The 18,134-nt window shown below is 35.7% G+C and overlaps 1 protein-coding gene across 1 annotated transcript in view; it reads left to right on the top strand.

Annotated features, from left to right (window-relative positions):
* ctdp1 (CTD (carboxy-terminal domain, RNA polymerase II, polypeptide A) phosphatase, subunit 1) overlaps positions 1-17,243 on the top strand; it is a 140,222-nt gene extending 122,979 nt beyond the window's left edge. The window contains exon 13 of the mRNA XM_028817195.2: positions 16,229-17,243. Coding sequence (XP_028673028.2) covers positions 16,229-16,385 — 157 coding nt within the window. The 3' untranslated portion in view covers positions 16,386-17,243. The remainder of the gene's footprint in view (positions 1-16,228) is intronic.
* Positions 17,244-18,134: the final 891 nt, after the last annotated feature.

The following is an 18,134-nucleotide window of genomic DNA, read 5'->3' as shown; positions in this document are numbered from 1 at the left end:
GGTGCTTTTCAAGAACCTTGTGCAGGGTTTTCTATGGAAACTCCCATCTCATCATGTAGTTTTTGTTAGGAACTACAATAACTGTGAGACTTGTCATGGACAGTTTTATTTCATCTGAACACTGCACCTTCATAGCTCTATTCAGCTGCTGTGACTTAACAAGACAGTTGGCTGCCCTAGAAACTATTTTAAAAGATATTGCAAAGGTTTCAGTACTTGGGAGTCAGTTTTTTTTGTTTTTGTTTTGGTATAATTCATTTATAAGATGCAGTAATATTTTATTTATACTGTACTTCATTGCTATGGCAAAAAGTAAACTACATTAGACAATACCAGCACTGTTTTTAGATTATGATGTTCAAATGTCAGTATATATAAAAATGATGAATTTGGTAACATTGGTGGAATTCTCTAAAAATGCAATGATCTAAAGGTACCATGTGAATACACTGGCATGTTAATCAGAATGCCACAAGTAATGCCTGGGGCATGCAGAGATATAAGAAAGAGGTCCTACTCCTTTAACTTTGACAGTATACATGGACTATTAAAATATACTTTCACTGTATATCAGATACGCCAGTACTCCTGCTTACCCATGAAGTAATCTAATCAGCCAGTCATGGCAGGTGGGCAACACAAAGCCCCCCTAGTATGATTATAAAACACACAGACCTGCAGTCCTTCCAAAATCGAGGTTCTGGCCCTAGTAGTTAATGTGTACTAGCAGGTTTAGCGCCAAGAATGCTGGGGTTTTCAATCTAATTATTCCTTTAAGGTAATCGGCTTCTGCAGTTTGTTTCACACTTGGCAGATGTTGCTATTTTTCTTTTTCACTCTCTTATGTCACTTTCTCGATCAGTTTGCCATAAGAAATATGCTTACTTTGATAACTTTCCAGAGATTGCTGCCAATCAAATTTTTTTTCTCCAGCATGTATCATGCCATAAGTTTTCAATTAAGACCAAGATTAAGGTTCTAGTTCCAGTGGTTGTACGTGTAATCACATGACAGACAGACAACAGCCACTTCATTAGGTACACCTTGGTTGTACCAGGTTGGACCCTGTTTTGCCTTCAAAACTGCCATCATTCTTCATGGCATAGATTGAGCAAGGTGCTGGAAACATTCTTCAGGGATTTTGGTTGCTGCACTTCCATGATGAGAATCTTCCATTCCACCACAACCCAAAGGTGCTCTATTTGCTTGAGATCTGGTGACTGTGGAGGCCATTTGAGTACGGTGAACTCATCGTCATGTTCAAGAAACCAGTTTGAGATGATTTGATCTTTGCGACATGGCACATTATCCTGCTGGACGGTGCCATCGGAAGATGGGTACACCTGTTTGGTCATAAAAGGATGTACATGGTGAGCAACAATACTCTGATAGGCTGTGCCATTTAAACAATGCTCAGTTGTTTAAAAAAGGCACCCAGAGTTTGCCAAGAAAATATTCCCCACACCTTTACACCACCAGCGCCAGCCTGAATTGTTGATACAAGGCAGGATGGATCCATGCTTTCATGTTGTTGACTTGAAATTCTGACTCTACCATCTGAATGTCACAGCAGAAATCAAAACTCATCAGACCAGGCAACATTTTTCCAATCTTTTATTGTCCAGTTTTGGTGAGCTTATGAGAATTATAGCCTCGGTTGCCTGAGAAGAGTAGCACCCAGTGTGGTCTCCTGCCACTGTAGCCCATCAGCTTCAAGGTTCAATGTGTTGTGCATTCCTAGATGCTCTTCTTCTGCATACATTGATTGTAACAAGTGGTTATTTGAATTGCAGTTGCCTTTCTATTAGCTCGAACCAGTCTGGCCCTTCTCCTTTGACCTCTGGCATCAACAAGGCATTTTCTCCCAGACTACTGCCGCTCACTAGATATTTTCCCTTTTTCAGACCATTCTCTGTAAAAAATGAAAATCGTAGTAGGTCAGCAATTTCTGAACTACTCTGACCAGCTCACCTGGCACCAGCAACCATGCCACGTTCAAAGTCACTTAAATGACCTTTCTTCCCCATTCTGATGCTCGGTTTGAACTTCAACAGGTTTTGTTGACAATGTGTACATGCCTAAGTACATTGAGCTGATTGGCTGATTAGATTTTTTTTGCATTAACAAGCAGATAAAGAGGTGTGTGTATGTATGTATGTATGTGTATTTTTAATATATATATATATATATATATATATTTCTCTTCTGGTTCGTCCTGCTTCCACTTCAAAACCGGTCCCACCCACCCGGTACTGCCACAATGGTACAGTAGCTTTGCCACCTTTGCGGGAGCCACCTGTGTCTTTACAACAGCTTCTTACACAGCAAACATCAGAAGCTAAAAATGATCATGAACACATTCGAGAATACAACTCTTCTCTAGCGTTTGCTTCCATGGGTACGCAGATAACTCAACCTCCTGGCCACGGACCATACTGTTTTAAAATACACAGGCAAATTTATCACCAAATCTCTTCACTATTCGCTAACACTTCTACCTCTCCAGGATATGGACAGTTGTATATTTTTGACACAGCGCAAGCTACTGAAGTACGCTTACAAAATAAAGCAAACTCTGCATGCAGCAAAAATTTACTTCTCCAGCTAGATTCCATGCTCAGAACCATCAACCCCTTCGCTAAATCATACAAACACATGCCTGAAATCGCTCAGTCCAATCCAACAGCATTTGTACGAATGGTTTTCAAGGAAAACCCTAGGCAGGATTTACGATGATGCAATGCCCTGACATGTCACACAAATGTTGCAGCGATTTTCGTCGGAGAAGATCGCGAACCGCCTGCCGAAAGGGACATTTGCATCTATCCCATAGGCAACTCCTGTAAACAGATTTCCACGCTCAATATGAATTGCGATTCTATGGTTTACCCACTTTTATTCCCTTACGGAGACATTGGCTGGCACAAAGATTTACAACATGTTCCTGATAAAAGAACCGCCAAGCAAATAAGGCTTACTCAATGCCAATTTTACGCGTACAGATTAGCAATGAGGAATACATTTAGTATTTTGCACTCCAGCAACAAACTATTCCAACAGTACGTCTTAGATGCATATGTTAAAACGGAGGGCGCGCGTCTCAACTATCTCAGATTACATCAACAAGAGCTGCGCGTGGAACAATACAAAGGACTATCAGACGTACTGCAAGCAAACGCTGAAAATAACAATGTACGTGTAGGCAAAATGATAATATTACCGTCCACATTTCCAGGAAGCCCAAGATACATGCAACAAAGCTATCAGGATGCCATGGCCATAGTACATAAATTCGGAAAGCCTGATTTATTTATCACATTCACATGTAATCCTGCTTGGCCGGAAATTCTACATGCACACTGCATCTTTCAAGAAGTGTTTATTTCTTATTGATTTCTGAATTCCTTTCTCACTGTTTTCCGTTCCTATTCTTACACCGACGTATTCTATGGCGGGCGTCGGCTAGTGTATATATATAATATACTAAAATACTAATACTGTATATTTATATTACTTCAGAATACTTTTGCGACTCACTTTTCTGAACCAGTTTTATTTCATGACTGTTGTTCATCTATCCCAGCAGCATCATGCACAAGTCAGAAACCTATCCTGAACAGAAGAGCCAGTCCATCACAAGGCAGTCTCACACACACTTCAATACTCACTCGCACAGGACCACTTTAGTCTTAATTTACCATGCGCATCTTGTTAGTCGTTAGTCGCTCTTCTTAGCTGAAATTTTCTTTCTCTTTTCTTAAAAGCTACTTGCAAAAAAATGGCAACTCTAATACATGATGTGCCTAAATATAAGTACTTCTTCAGTGAATTATCATGAACATATGATGTATACAAAACACTGAATCACAAAAGCACTTATGTTTGTTTACAGCAACATTTACAATAAGCACTTAAGCAGCTTTTTTTCCATCTCTAATAATGCTTTTAATGTTCAATTCTCTAGCATTCACTTTAGCTTTTTAATTCAGTAATTAAGGCATTTATCCATTATTATGAACACAAGGTCTTTTGAGTAAATAATGAATGCACTCTAATTTGTTGACCCAGTCAAATTATATTTAAATTATTACAGCTTTGACATACGTGAAATATATGCAGAAGACAGGATTTTCTGTAAAGCTGCAGTGAGAGGAAGAAAGAGATATTTGTGTTCAGATTCAAATGGCTTTATAAGAGAATATCTTAAAATATCAGTTGATAATTTTCAGATTACTAAAAATATTAAGTGCCTGCTAAGAAATTGTTCATTCTTTACTTGTATTTTGGAGACAGATGAAAGAATCATTGAAACTCTGCAGTGTGCCTATGCCTCGCTTGCCCTAAAAACAATTCTGTTAAAAGCGTTTTGAGGTCTAACATATTTAATATCAGAAAGATATAAATAATGTACAGTATATAGCTTTGGTAATCATACTCTGTTAATATTAGCTTTGGGATTTACACTTGTTTCTATAAACAAACTCATTAGGTTCTCATCAGAATAGCTTTAATTTTCAAGTTTTGAGAAATGATATAAAGCTACCTGAAGCACCCAAACACCTTTTACACTTCGACTTATATTGCTTGGACTGCAGTGATTGTTTTTTATGTTGGTGGCCTTATTTAAATTGTTGTTTTTCAGTCAATCCCAATAGCAACAGATAAATTAATATTAATACATGTTAGCTAATAACTCATCCTCAGTAGTTTATTGATTTTTCAGTCAGTTAGCCTTTACGTATATAGCCTTTTTAGAGAACTGTTTCAAAACATCTTACCAAAAAAAGACTGTCAAGTTAAAGGCAATTGCTAAAGTTCAAAGCAAATAGCATTTTACATGTACAGAATTTTAAGTATTAAAAAGCTAACTAGAATATCACTTGGCTACAATTTGATGACAGAACGTTAAAAAAAGAAATACAGTGCATGTGGTTCCATCAACTGGGCATTATTCACTACTGCATATTTACTTTGCCTGGGGAAATTGAATACCTGTCATCTAAAGTGATAAATAACACTTGCCCAATATCCCCAAGCCACATAAAGCGTCAGGCCACTAAAGTATAATGTCAGTTCAAATATAATTAATTTATTGAGAAATCAAACATATATATTATACTCTTTCACTGTAGGGAAACCTAATACTTTTATGGGTTGTTGTTCCATTTTTTTCATTTAGCTGGCAGGACTTGTCTGTAAAACTACATTTTATTTTTCTTAGATATGCTTTTGCTTCCTTGATAGTAATTTCTGATTGCAGACATCAGTGTATAGTGTGAAAGTATCATTTATCACCAACATTTCTAGTCTTCTGGGTTTTATTTCACCCGTAAACAGCTCATGCTTTGTATTGAGGACAATATTTATTAAATTGAAAACAAAGAGCTGACTATACTATACTTCTTTGTTATAGTGCTGCCACTGTATTCTTTGTTTGTGGCACTTAACTAAACTCTATAACCTTTCCTCCAAGGAAAGACCAAGACTAGTAGCAGTATTGTAATTTTAATTTTCAGTCTCTATGTAATACATCACTCAGAAGATTATTCGTCTGGCTCACTGCGTTCTGAATAATTAAATCTTTGATTAATTGAGCCTTACTGACATTTCGTGTAATATAACCTAAAACTATTCAGTCATTATAGTGTGTAAAGCAAGCTAAAACAAAGAAGCGGAGCACCAAAAATGCTGTTTTAAAAACATAGCCATGTTTAAAACCTAACGTTTTCAGTACTTGTTATAATTTATTCTCCTGGACACTAACTTGTGTGTGCCAAAAGCCATAGGTGCAGAGACTGCACATTTTTTTTTTGTTTTGATTGGCTTTTGTCAGTGTTGTCTGCCAGTTTATAAAAAGAAGTATAACAAGTGACAAATAGTCTATTAGTTTGTAATATGACAAGCGCCTTGCTTGTCAAAATGTATATGTGGCTGGAGCTTTGACCTTTTAAAATAGTAACAACAAATGTCACGCTCTGTGTCTGGCTGTCATGTTGCTTATTTTTCCAGTATTATATATTATGCTTAATTACGCGAGTAGGATTTTAGTATATGCCGTATGACACCACTGAGTGTAGTGGCTGGTTTGTTTAAAGCCAAGGTTAAAATTATCTTTGCCTTCTTAAAGTCTCCGCTAAACAGCTCAAATCACATACTGCTTAGAACTTTACAATCAGGTATGAAAGAAAATGCTTTGTGAGAAAATCAAAAAATATATTAATTATTTATGTTTGATTGTGTTAATTGTTTTTTATGTTTTGGTTTGGCTGCAGCTTCCAGGCTAGAGAAAATTGTTACTCCCCTTTAAGAAGTTTAACCATTGAAATGCACAGTGTTAAATTCATGAAATAGCTTTGAGCAACATTTCCTAGAAATGTGTCTTTAATTTAGTAAAATGTGAGGATTTGGTATTTAATTATTTAACACATTAACATTTGGTAAAACCATTAATTTGTTGACTCCTACCATGCTTGGATGACCTTCTTCTGTTGGACCAAGTCTCAGTTGTTAGAGCTGAATCAAAATAAGTAAACCACACTTGTTTTAAGAAATAGAAAACAATAATAATACATTTAAAATAATAGTGCAAAGTTCTCATTGAAAGCCTGTTGTCTTAATTGAAATGGCTCATCCATAAACACACACCCAAAGATATTAAAGGTGTGGAATGTTTCCACATAAAGGAATGGTGTAAGAATTAAGTATTAAGACAAATAATTTGTATTAGGTCCTATGCTTTGGTCACCTAATTTAAAAGAAATAATTTAAAAGTTTTTGTCTTAGAATTTTTAACGACTAAAAGGGACTGAATTTTTCTCTTTGCTTCTTTTTTTGGCTTCTCATCTGTGCTGTTTACTTTTTATGTTTTTATGTTCGTCTTTCTTGAAGCCACAACCAGTGTTTAGGGTAACAAATTAACATGCGTTATGTGGCCAGATTACAGTGTATGTGTGTATAATTTCTGCCATCATCTTCTGACTATTGCAGGGAGTTTATTGAATGTTGTATACAACAATCTGGTGAGGATCTCTCTTAACTTGCTTCACATTTTTGGAAAAGCAAGTTTTCAGATAAGCTAACTTACTCACAGTATTTTTTGCTTTCTCAGTAATATTTTAAAGTAAATTATAATGACTTGAACTTTGCATTGAATTCAAAAGTACTCCAAAATACCAGCAAGAGGCTACATCTAAAATGTGTAGGAATGCTGAAGCAAAGAACAGTGTAATAATGCATAAGGGAAGCTGATGGGTTTCTCTTTTTAGAATGCATTATCATGCATTTTAAATTATCCACTTGATTAGTTCTAAACAAAAATATCAATTAAAGTTCCACCTTAAATCATACTGCTTTGAAATAGTGTACGTTTATTTTTTTTTTTAAAGTACTGAGGCAACCGTTCTCAAAACTGAAAGTGGCTGCAACATCATCAGACATAAGTAAGATCACAACTTGTTTATCTTTCCACAGAAAACAGATGTAAGATTTCTTCTTTTCCTGCATTGGAGACATAGGTTATTTCTTGAAAGATTTCTTGCCTTGCTTTAGACTCCGATTAATAAAAGTAAATTTGATGTTTGTATAAATTACATATTGTGAATCCTATGCACATTTACATTTATCTTGATCAAAGTGTGCCTGTATCAGCAGCATCGATGCTGAAAATGTGATAGAGAAAACATTGCAGTGTGCCTAACATTGTAAATGAATGACAGTTTGTAAGATAGAAGTAACAGTGTGGTGCAGAAGGAAGAAGAGTATATAGAAAGAGAGAGAGAGAGAGGGTGTATGTATGTATGTATGTGTGTGTGTGTGTGTGTGTGTGTATATATATATATATATATATATATATATATATATATATATATATATATATATATAAATAATATACACTGCCTGGCCAGAAAAAAAGGTCACACACTCTAATATTTCATTGGACCGCCTTTAGCTTTGATTACGGCACGCATTCGCTGTGGCATTGTTTCGATAAGCTTCTGCAATGTCACAAGATTTAGTTCCATCCAGTGTTGCATTAATTTTTCAACAAGATCTTGCATGATGGGTGCATCACTTCATCTGCCTCTCTTCTTACCCTGATGCGCCCATCACTCTGGAACAGGGTAAATCTGGACTCAACAGACCACATGAACTTCTTCCATTGCTCCAGAGTCCAATCTTTATGCTCCCTAGCAAATTGAAGCCTTTTTTTCCAGTTTGCCTCACTGATTAGTGGTTTTCTTACGGCTACACAGCTGTTCAGTCCCAATCCCTTGAGTTCCCTTCGCATTGTGCGTGTGGAAATGCTCTTACTTTCACTATTAAACATAGACCTGAGTTCTACTGTTGTTTTTCTTCGATTTGATTTCACCAAACGTTTACGTGATCCCTGATCGCAATCATTCAGGATTTTTTTCCGGCCACATTTCTTCCTCGAAGACAATGGGTCCCCCACTATCCTTCCAGTTTTTAATAATGGATTGGACAGTTCTTAACCCAATTTTAGTAGTTTCTGCAATCTCCTTAGATGTTTTCTCTGCTTAATGCATGCCTATGATTTGACCCTTCTCAGACAGACTAACATCTTTTCCACGACCGCGAGATGTGTCTTTCGACATGGTTGTTTAAGAAATGAGAAGCAACTCATTGCACCAGTTGGGGTTAAATAACTTGTTGCCAGCTGAAAGATAATCGCCCATGCAGTAATTATCCAATAGGAGGCTCGTACCTATTTGCTTAGTTAAATCCAGGTGGCAACTTTTTTTTTGGCCAGGTAGTGTATATCTATATATCTATATATAGATATCTATATATATCTACTTAGGCACATACAAATATTTGTAGGTATATATGTGTGTGCAGTCCTGTCCTGTCCCCTTTTCTCTTCACTCTGTACACCTCTAACTATAAATATAATAACAGATTATGTAATTTGCAGAAATTCCTAGATAATTCTGCTCTTACGGGTGTATCAATAAGGAGGATGAGGCAGAAGAGAGGAGTCGGGTTCAGAACTTTATTTCTTGGTGTAAAGAGAATTGTCTGCATTTTAACATCAGTAAAACCAAGTAACTGATTATTGACTTTTGCTACACCAAAGAGCCTCTATGTCTAGTCACTATTCGGGGAGTGGATGTAGAGCTGGTGCACTCCTACAACTTGGGAGTTCACATTAATGACAGGTTGGACTGGTCTTGTAACATAGAAGAAAGGGCAGAGGAGGCTGTAATTTTTTTTAGGGGACTGTGTTCCTTTAATGTGGGAAATGACATCCTTTATATCTTCTACAGCTCTGTGATTGTCAGTGCAATTTTCTATGTTGTGGTGTGCTCGGCTGATAACATCACTTCAAGAGGTGCCCACGAAATCAACAAGCTGATTAAAAGTGCAGGATCTTTTATGAAACACACTCTGGACCCCTTGGATGTAGTAGTGGAGAAATAGAAAACAAAACTGATGCATATTCTCTCTCTGACACGCTAACACTGAAGACTTTCAGCCAAAAAATTATTTAGCAGAAGTGTGTCCAGAAATGCCACTGGGGTTCCTTTATACCAACGGAAATACACCTGTATAATGCCTCTTTGTGACATTCAAGTCGGAAGTTTTCCTTATTTTTAAATTTTCTTCCTTTTTTTGTCATCTTGGGGAGTCAAAAAACACGGCCCATTAAAGTCCATTGAGGCCATTCCTTGTGTGATTATGGGCTATAAAAGAAATAAATTGTTGTTTTAGTCATTCTGGTGTTCATTCAAACCATAGTGTGTTTATGTATATATTTATCTATTTATGTATTTATTTATATAAAAGAGCTTCTTTAAAAAGCCAGATTTCCTGCTCTGCCTGCCTGTCTGTCCATCCATCACAGCTTTTGGAATATCTATCAGTTATGACTATCAGTTGCCTGGCATAGATGGTCTCTGTGTGTTGTTGGTAGTTCTGTTCAAACTGTGTTCCTTTTCTTTTCTAATTACTGTCATAAACTCTTCATTAAAATTAAAAAGCTGACACTTGATGAGTGATATTCTGTAGCAACCTATTGAACTAGGCTAGCTTTAGTTGAGCATTTCACTGGAAAGTATGTTTCATCTATGGTAAATGCTGCATACACCATTGCTCTTATGCTCCAGGCATTGTAACTGTGTCGATCAACTGATACTTGTAGAGTGTAAGTGAAGTACAAACAAATGTTGCGTTTTTCTTTCCAAGAAAGGCTGTTCAAGAGACATATCCCTCAGAGTTGCATGTGTGCTACACAGTGATGATTTTCAGATTTTAGCAATCCAAAAACTTCTAGCTGTCCTCTGGCTGCTGTGCTACATTTATTGATGACACAGGAATTCACCAAATGTTTCATGGCTATGCTCCCACTTTAGTTTGTATTGCTTTTGTTTAGATAAAGTAGCTATTCACCAAATGCTACAACTTCACTGTCGCCACACATCTATTTGATGGGCTCTCTTATTATTTCAGAGAAAACGTTTTCATGTAGTTTAAGTAAGACTTTTTATTGTTATTGTAGATACGTACTATGGAATACTCTATGGCAACTCTAATGGAGCTAGTCATCATACTGATAAGCAGAGATAGATATCACTTTAAGAAGATAGAATTATAAAGAAGAGCAGTAATAATAAAGTATAAATAACCTCATAAATAACGGTAAAAATAGCATATTAATATAATATATAGTACTAGTGTAGACGTGGTGAGTAAAAGACAGTTACTTATGCAGCCTATTCAATTGTATTACTCAGTCTAGCAGCTTTACTCCTGTTTAGAAACACAATAAATAAAGAGTACATAACAAATAAAATCAGATATTAATCTTGATTAAACTGTGAATAGGGGTTGGAAGGTTTTAGTTAGAGGGAGATGAAGTATGTTAGTAAACAGGATTGTAGGTAAAAATGTATACATTTTTTAATACAATAATGCTATTCATTCATTTTTTTATTCTTGTTTATGTTAATATCACTGTTATTTTGGGGTATACATTATTTAATTATAAATAACCCGGTAGTGCCTTCATCTGTTAAGACTTGGTCACAGTGAACTCATGATACATACTCTCTTTAATCTCAGATTTTAATTACAGTGGAAACTCTGGTCGCAACCCGATTTGGTTGTGACCCGAAGCAATTTCCCCCTATAAGATTGTATGTAAATATAATTAATCTATTCCGAACCATACGAGCTGAATGTAAATATATTTTTTTAAAGATTTTTAAGCACAACAATACTTAATTATACCATAGAATGCACAGTGTAATAGTAAACTAAATGTGAAAACATTGAATAACACTGAGAAAACCTTGAACAGAGAAAACTAACACTGCAAGAGTTCACGCTAATAGCCTTACGAACCAATCGCTGTAAACACTTTTTTTAATGAGTTTTAAACACGGGGGAAAAAAAGGAACATTTGAACAAATCTGAACTTTATTAAAAACCACCCATAAACAACCAAGAAAGTAACATTGCAGGAGTTCACACTAATAGCCTTACGAACCGATCGCTGTAAAAACTTTTTTTTCCCCTGTGCTTTAAACTCATTAAAAAAATGAACATTTGAACAAATCCATAATTTATACAAAAACTAACCATAAACAACCAAGAAAACTAACCTTGCATGAGTCGAGTTCTGGCATGAAGGAAGTGAGGAGGAACTGGGTGGAGAGGAGATTACAGTTTTGAGGTAAAGTCCCTCTGCGTGATGCACGTCTGACCGAGAACAATGTACTGTACAGGTACAGGGAGAGACTGAACATGTGCGTAAATCACTGGCGCGTACGAACCGGAAAGGAAACGAAATAGAGCACAAAGAGTTCACAGCGAATGCACAGGGAGAGACTGAACACGTGTGGAAATCATTGGCGCGTACGAACCGGAAGGGAAACTGGCTTGTTCATCACCCGACTGTGTGGCCGTGAACAGATACAAAAGTTTGGCAAACTTTTTGGTCGAACCCGATTTGTATGTGTTCCGAGACGTTCGTGACCCGAGGTTCCACTGTATATGCATTACAATTTTAGCACCAGTCAGTGACCAAACATCACTTAATTGTGGGATAGAAGGCACACACCAATTTTTGTAAATTAAGTCTAAGTAAAACAAAATAACAAGATACTGAATATAAAAGATTTAAAAAATTAAATACATTTTAAATAATGTCATTGCAAATGGATGTTTAAACAGTTATTATTTATAATTTAACTAGTTAAATTCACGCAGACTGTTCTTAACCACAATTATTTGTATTCATAATGTACAATAGTTAGATATCCATTTTCAGGTACATAGTATATATTATCAACTCCTGTCTCACTGTTGTAGTTATATGCATATTTAAAGATGCCCATATAAACAACCTTAATTGCCATATGAATTTACAAAGAAACCGGAAGCATATAGAGATACCCTTGGTTAACGCTGGTGTTAGTGAGTCGTTAACATTGAAATATATGGGTTATGCAGTGGTTTTGTGAAGAAACTTGACATCTTCTTATACCTTGGATATCAGGCAACAAGCTGAAACCACACCCGTATGCAGACATACGTTCATGGGATCTGTTTAGAATCACAAAATGAAGAAATACAGAGACAAATGTGTATATGTGTGGAAAACAGGAATCCTCCACCAAAAACAACAACTAGACACAAGATTTGAAAAAAGATGCCCACATATACTGCATCATCTTTTATATTAATTGAATTTATTATAAATGAAATGTCCATTATACTGTAAAATAATTATAAAATTAAAATCCTACAGTACATAAAAGGTACTTGGGAATCAAACAAAAGTGACCCTTTACCATACTTATGTTTCATCTGAGGAGCTGTATATTGCCTATATATTTTTTCTTACACCTTGTAACAGTGAGTTATGTTGTACTATAAATTAATTACTGAGGTTTAATCAAGCTGCATGGCTTCTTAAGAAAGGCTTCCTTTATATAGGCAGGCTGCTGGAAACATCTATCCATATATTAAAAAGCACCCAGTGTACTGTAAAGTTAGTAGAACAATACATTAAAATAACCTAGCTAAGATAGTGGCAGAAAAGTTAGCAGACAAGAATATCAGTTTAGAATTGAGCAGAGAAGAGTTTGGGATATATATTTTAACTAGTCTTTTAGCCCGTTACAATAACAGGCGCTAGAACAGTAGTGCATAAACATTAGTAGGAACAGTCTATATTAAATGGCAAGGGACTTTGACCTCATTCTTTTTGTTGGTCATATTTTTCTTTCTTTCAGCCTTTCTTTTGTTGATGTTTACTTGCTGAGCTGACCGTTCTTCGTGGGCTGCCGCCATGTATTGTGTGTCTTTAATTTTCTGTGACAGTAATACTGTCTTGTACGGCTCTATTCAATAAGGGCGTGCACAAAAAGGCGAGCCTTAAAGGGGCGACCTCAATTGAGCGCGGCGAATAAAGGCGCTCGTAGATAATTTAGTTCAAATGGCTCTGGAATATGTGAAGAGCAACAAAGGTGCAGATCTTTATTTACGCGCGCCTTTATTCGCTGCGCCCAATTGAGGTCGCCCTTTTAAGGCTCGCCTTTTTGTGCGCACCCTTATTGAAGGATGCCTGTGCGCGCCCTTATTGAAGGATACCGTCTTGTACGTCCGCTGGCTTGTACGTCCGTAATATACCTTTAATTTTCTCTGGCGATAATACAGGAGTGCGTGTCGGTAGTATGCCTTTAATCTCCTCTGACAGTAATACTGTCTTGTATGTGGCTGTAATATGCGTCACTGTATTGTGTACCTTTAATTTCCTCTCGCAGTAATACTGGTTTGTATTTCCATAAAACGCCTCTAACTTTCGCTGACAGTAATATCGCGCATCGCACCGTGCCCCGCGCATGCGCATTTCATCAGAAGACACCCACACATGGACACCTGTACGCACATAGGGATTTTATATATATATATAGATAATTTTAATATTTTGTAATCCTAGAAAACAAATGAGATGGCAAGATTAGGTTTATGAAACAATGTTCTGGAGACAACATACGGGTTTTGACTATTCATGTAGTGAAATACAGTATTACCAAATTGGCAGATTAGGTTGGACTTTTACCAAGAGACTGACACTGTATGTTATCTACTTGACAGTAAGTAATAACAGCTGTAGTAAACTGTACAGGGAGGTCATGTGCATGTTTTGTTTTATTATAACTGTTTCTGGTTGTCCTTATTTAGGGATGTTTTAAAAATACAACTTCACATACTGTATCCTGACCCTCATATGTGCTAGCAGGAATGTAAATCTATAAACATTAATAGTAATTTGAACTGTTTAGCCAGTGGCAGACAACAGCTGAATGCTGCATGGCTGGATTTCTCTTGTGTTACTCTTCTTTGGTCATACGGTTGGCTGATGTTGTTGTTTGTTTGTTTTTATTATAATATTTGAGTTTCTGTAAAAAGCTAAATTTCCTATTTTGGACAGATAATGATCTATCTGTCTATTGATCATTTCAGCATTAAAAAAAGAATATTTACTGGTTTGTATCATCAGCAATTTTTTTTTATTGCCACAATTATGAGTTGCATTAAAGTTTTTTTTTTTTTTCCTCCCAAAGGAAGTACCCTACATAATGTTGACCAAGACAAAATAACAATTTTTTGTGCATTAGGGAAAATTACATAAACAATATGTTTAGATTTGCTGACTGCCACTGACTCTGGAGATGGTGTTATTTTAATATTGTTGGAACTATCTGCTATATTAAACTCAGTTGAAACCTACTCCTTCAACGCCTTGACCATTTTGTTGGCATTCAAGGTACTTTCCTCAGATGTTTTACTTCATAGTCAATCAACAGAACCATGTTGGTTAATATTGGAAAGGAGTACTCTTCTACAGAGACTGTTAACTATGGTGTCCCCCCAAGATTCAGTTTTGGGGCCCTCCCTCTCTTTGTTTTATCTACTTACATTAGGGGAGATTCATTCGAAAATATAAGGTATCCTTTCAGTTTTATGCTGATGGAATGTCATCTTTATTTTCCTTTAAAGTGTGGTGATACTTGAGAACTGTTATAAGGAAATAAACGGAAATAAAGGCATGGATAGCCAATCACTTTCTACAGTTAAATGATAAAAAAACATGTTCTTATGTTTTACCCTAATATATACCTTGACCTGTCTTCATTCGGTTTTAGTCAGCTTTCACCATTTGTAAAGCCAGATGCTAAGAATCTGGGTGTCATTTTTGACACTGATCTGAAATTTGATAAGTAAGTCAACTCTGTGGTAAAAGCCAACTTTGGGTGACTTCCAGAATTAAGTTGTTCCTTTGTTTTAACACCTTGAAGATGGTCATCCACACCTTTGTTACCTCACAATTATTTATTGTAACTCAATGTATATTGGTTTCAGTCTGTCTTCTTTAGCTAATTTGTAACCGGTCCAAAATGCTGAAGGTAGACTGTTAACGGGTAAAAATAAGAGATTACATATCCGCAATCCTGGCTTCCCTTTATTGGCCTCCTGTGTATTACTGGGTCCTGTTTAAGGTGTTATTGTTTGTATTTAGTGCACTTCTTAGCCAAGACTCCTCTTACATTTCTGATTTTATTACACCCTACTGCCCTGGTAGATCTTTGCAGTCACCTGACCAATAGCTGCTTGTTGTTCCACATCAAAAGGTGACTATATATGCTAAATTATAGCCCCCAAGTTATGGAACTCATTACCCTTCAACGTTAGAACAGTTTTATCTGTTGAGGTGGCTTGTGCCTCCGGTGGTGTGTGTTTATTTTATTATATTTTATGGCTTTGTATTGTTTATTTATCCTTTCCTGAGTACTATTGATTATTTTTTATTCATTACAGCACTTTTGTCAACTTCAATTGTTTTAAATGTGCTATATATACATTTTGACTTACTTTCTTACTATATTATAATATATGACTAATTCTAGCTGGAATAAATTTAAGAAATCTGTAGCCTACATTGATTCTATACGCTTATGTATATGTACTGTGTTCCTTTGCAGTAATCAACTTTTTAAGTTTACTTCATTTATTAGGGGTGTTAGTTATTTTCTGTTCATGCATTCATATATTTTATGTCTATATCATTTTTTTAATCTATTTCTGTATTGCATTTTCCTCTCCATTTATAATACTTTCTGCAAGTCTGTAATTTTAGTATTACCTATAGTAAAACCTCACCTTTGTTTTTTTTTTTTTTTTTTTTTTTTTGTTCAAGGGGACATAAACGCAAACGAAATGGTGCTGGAGATGAAGCTGAACACTCAGACAGTGAATCAAGTAAAGATTCAAGTAATGAAGATGAAGAGGGAAGCAGCTCAGAGGCGGATGAAATGGCAGCTGCCATTGAGGCAGAACTTAATGACTTCATGTGATACCAGCGAACCTATATTAAAAAAATATATATATATGAGCAGAGGGCTGAACTATACATGATGAAGATCAAGTATCTGAATGGAGACAGTGAAAGAAAAAGAGTGTTAAAAATGAACACAGAATGATAAGAAAACTTGTTTTATGCATTTTATTGTACAATAAAGTAAAACTACCTTTGGGTTCTTATTTTCATTACAATTAGTTTTTAATTTCTTGTCAAAACAACAGTGTATTATAAAATTGGTCAGCTATGCCAAAGGATGTGATTTAGGCACTTACAAACCACTAAGAAAAATGTTTTTATTTTTTTCGTTTTTACATTGTCTTTACCGTTATTTGTCCAATCATACTGAATCTTGCCAGTTGTACTTTTCAAGACATTTAAATCTAGATATATCTGTTTATTTTCATTACCAATAATAAAGAAAGATTACATTTTAAGGACAGTGGACTAGATTATCAGGGTTTCTAAAGCTATCAAACTTACATTCTTCATATCTCTTATGTATCTACTTCTCACAACAGTACTTTTGGATATGGTTTTTAAAGTTTAACTATATTTTCAAAATAGTTTGGATTCTCTAGAAGGACAGTATTTAGATTTTAATTCTTATTCCTCCGTAACTTGGGAATTTTGCACAGGTTACTGCTGTGTGATCCTTAACTGCCATTAAGGTGTGTTTTCATTCTTTGTTCCTCTTATAAAAATGAAATGAAATTGGTAGTTTCAGGTTCTATGTTTTTTTTTTTTTGCTTTGTGTGAATGGGAAAACTGATGTAAAGTTTTTTGTATATTCTATTTCATATTTGACCTGCCAGAATAATTCTTTTCATTTAATAAAGATTCATTTTTTTAATTATTGTGAATACCTCTCCTTAATAATTAAAGGAATACATTCACCAGTTTCAAAACATGCCATAATAAATATGTTTGCAGGCTGTGACTTACTTGACTATAATGATTCTTTGGTATACATTTTAACTAAAAAGTATTAGCTTGATTAAAGCAGTCTGATGTTCTCTAATTTCACCTTTATTTAATATGCTCGTCTCTTTTTGTAATACCACTTGTAATACCACTAAGTTACTGTTATTGTAATGCCATTTTTTTGTTGACAGATTTGTTAACAGTAGTGGTGACTGTAACCTGTTCAGATATTGATGAAATTTCGAGTGATTTTATGCACATTTATTTGTGGTTTTTCTCTTTTGGTTTTCATTAACAGCTGCTTGACCTGGTGAGAGTTGGGATGGTAATAAGTTGAGTAAGCCTCACAAAGGTTCAGAGTCTCAAACAACAATCCAGATTTCTCAGACTCGTGTAGGCTAGCTGAGGCTTTACAGTTTTATCAAGCATGTTGTTTCCTCACAGTGGGCTGCCACTGATGAATGGCACCCATCTGACATCCTCAATTACAAAACCATACCACCTCTACTGTTTGTTGTCAGTCTAGAGGTGCAGACGCTCCGCTCCAAGATTTTCCAGCACTCGTCAAATTCAGACACCTGTTGAGGAGAATGAACCCTGCTGCCTAGTTTTAGTCACATGTACAGTATGCAGTCTCACTATTTTAGCCATTGTCCATGTTCATGACTGTAGATTGTAGATAAACTGACAGCCTGTTTACTATTTTGCATCCAACTTGTACTATACTTATGTTTCCAGTACTGTATTAATCGATTTAGAGAAGGATGAATGGAAGAAAGTATTTGCAGAAAAGCAAATTTAACAATGAATTTTAAACCCT

Source organism: Erpetoichthys calabaricus, chromosome 13, assembly GCF_900747795.2.
Source record: "Erpetoichthys calabaricus chromosome 13, fErpCal1.3, whole genome shotgun sequence".
Classification (NCBI taxonomy): Eukaryota; Metazoa; Chordata; class Cladistia; order Polypteriformes; family Polypteridae; genus Erpetoichthys; species Erpetoichthys calabaricus.
The sequence above is the reverse complement of the archived record's forward strand: the minus strand, read 5'-3'. Positions and strand labels throughout refer to the sequence as shown.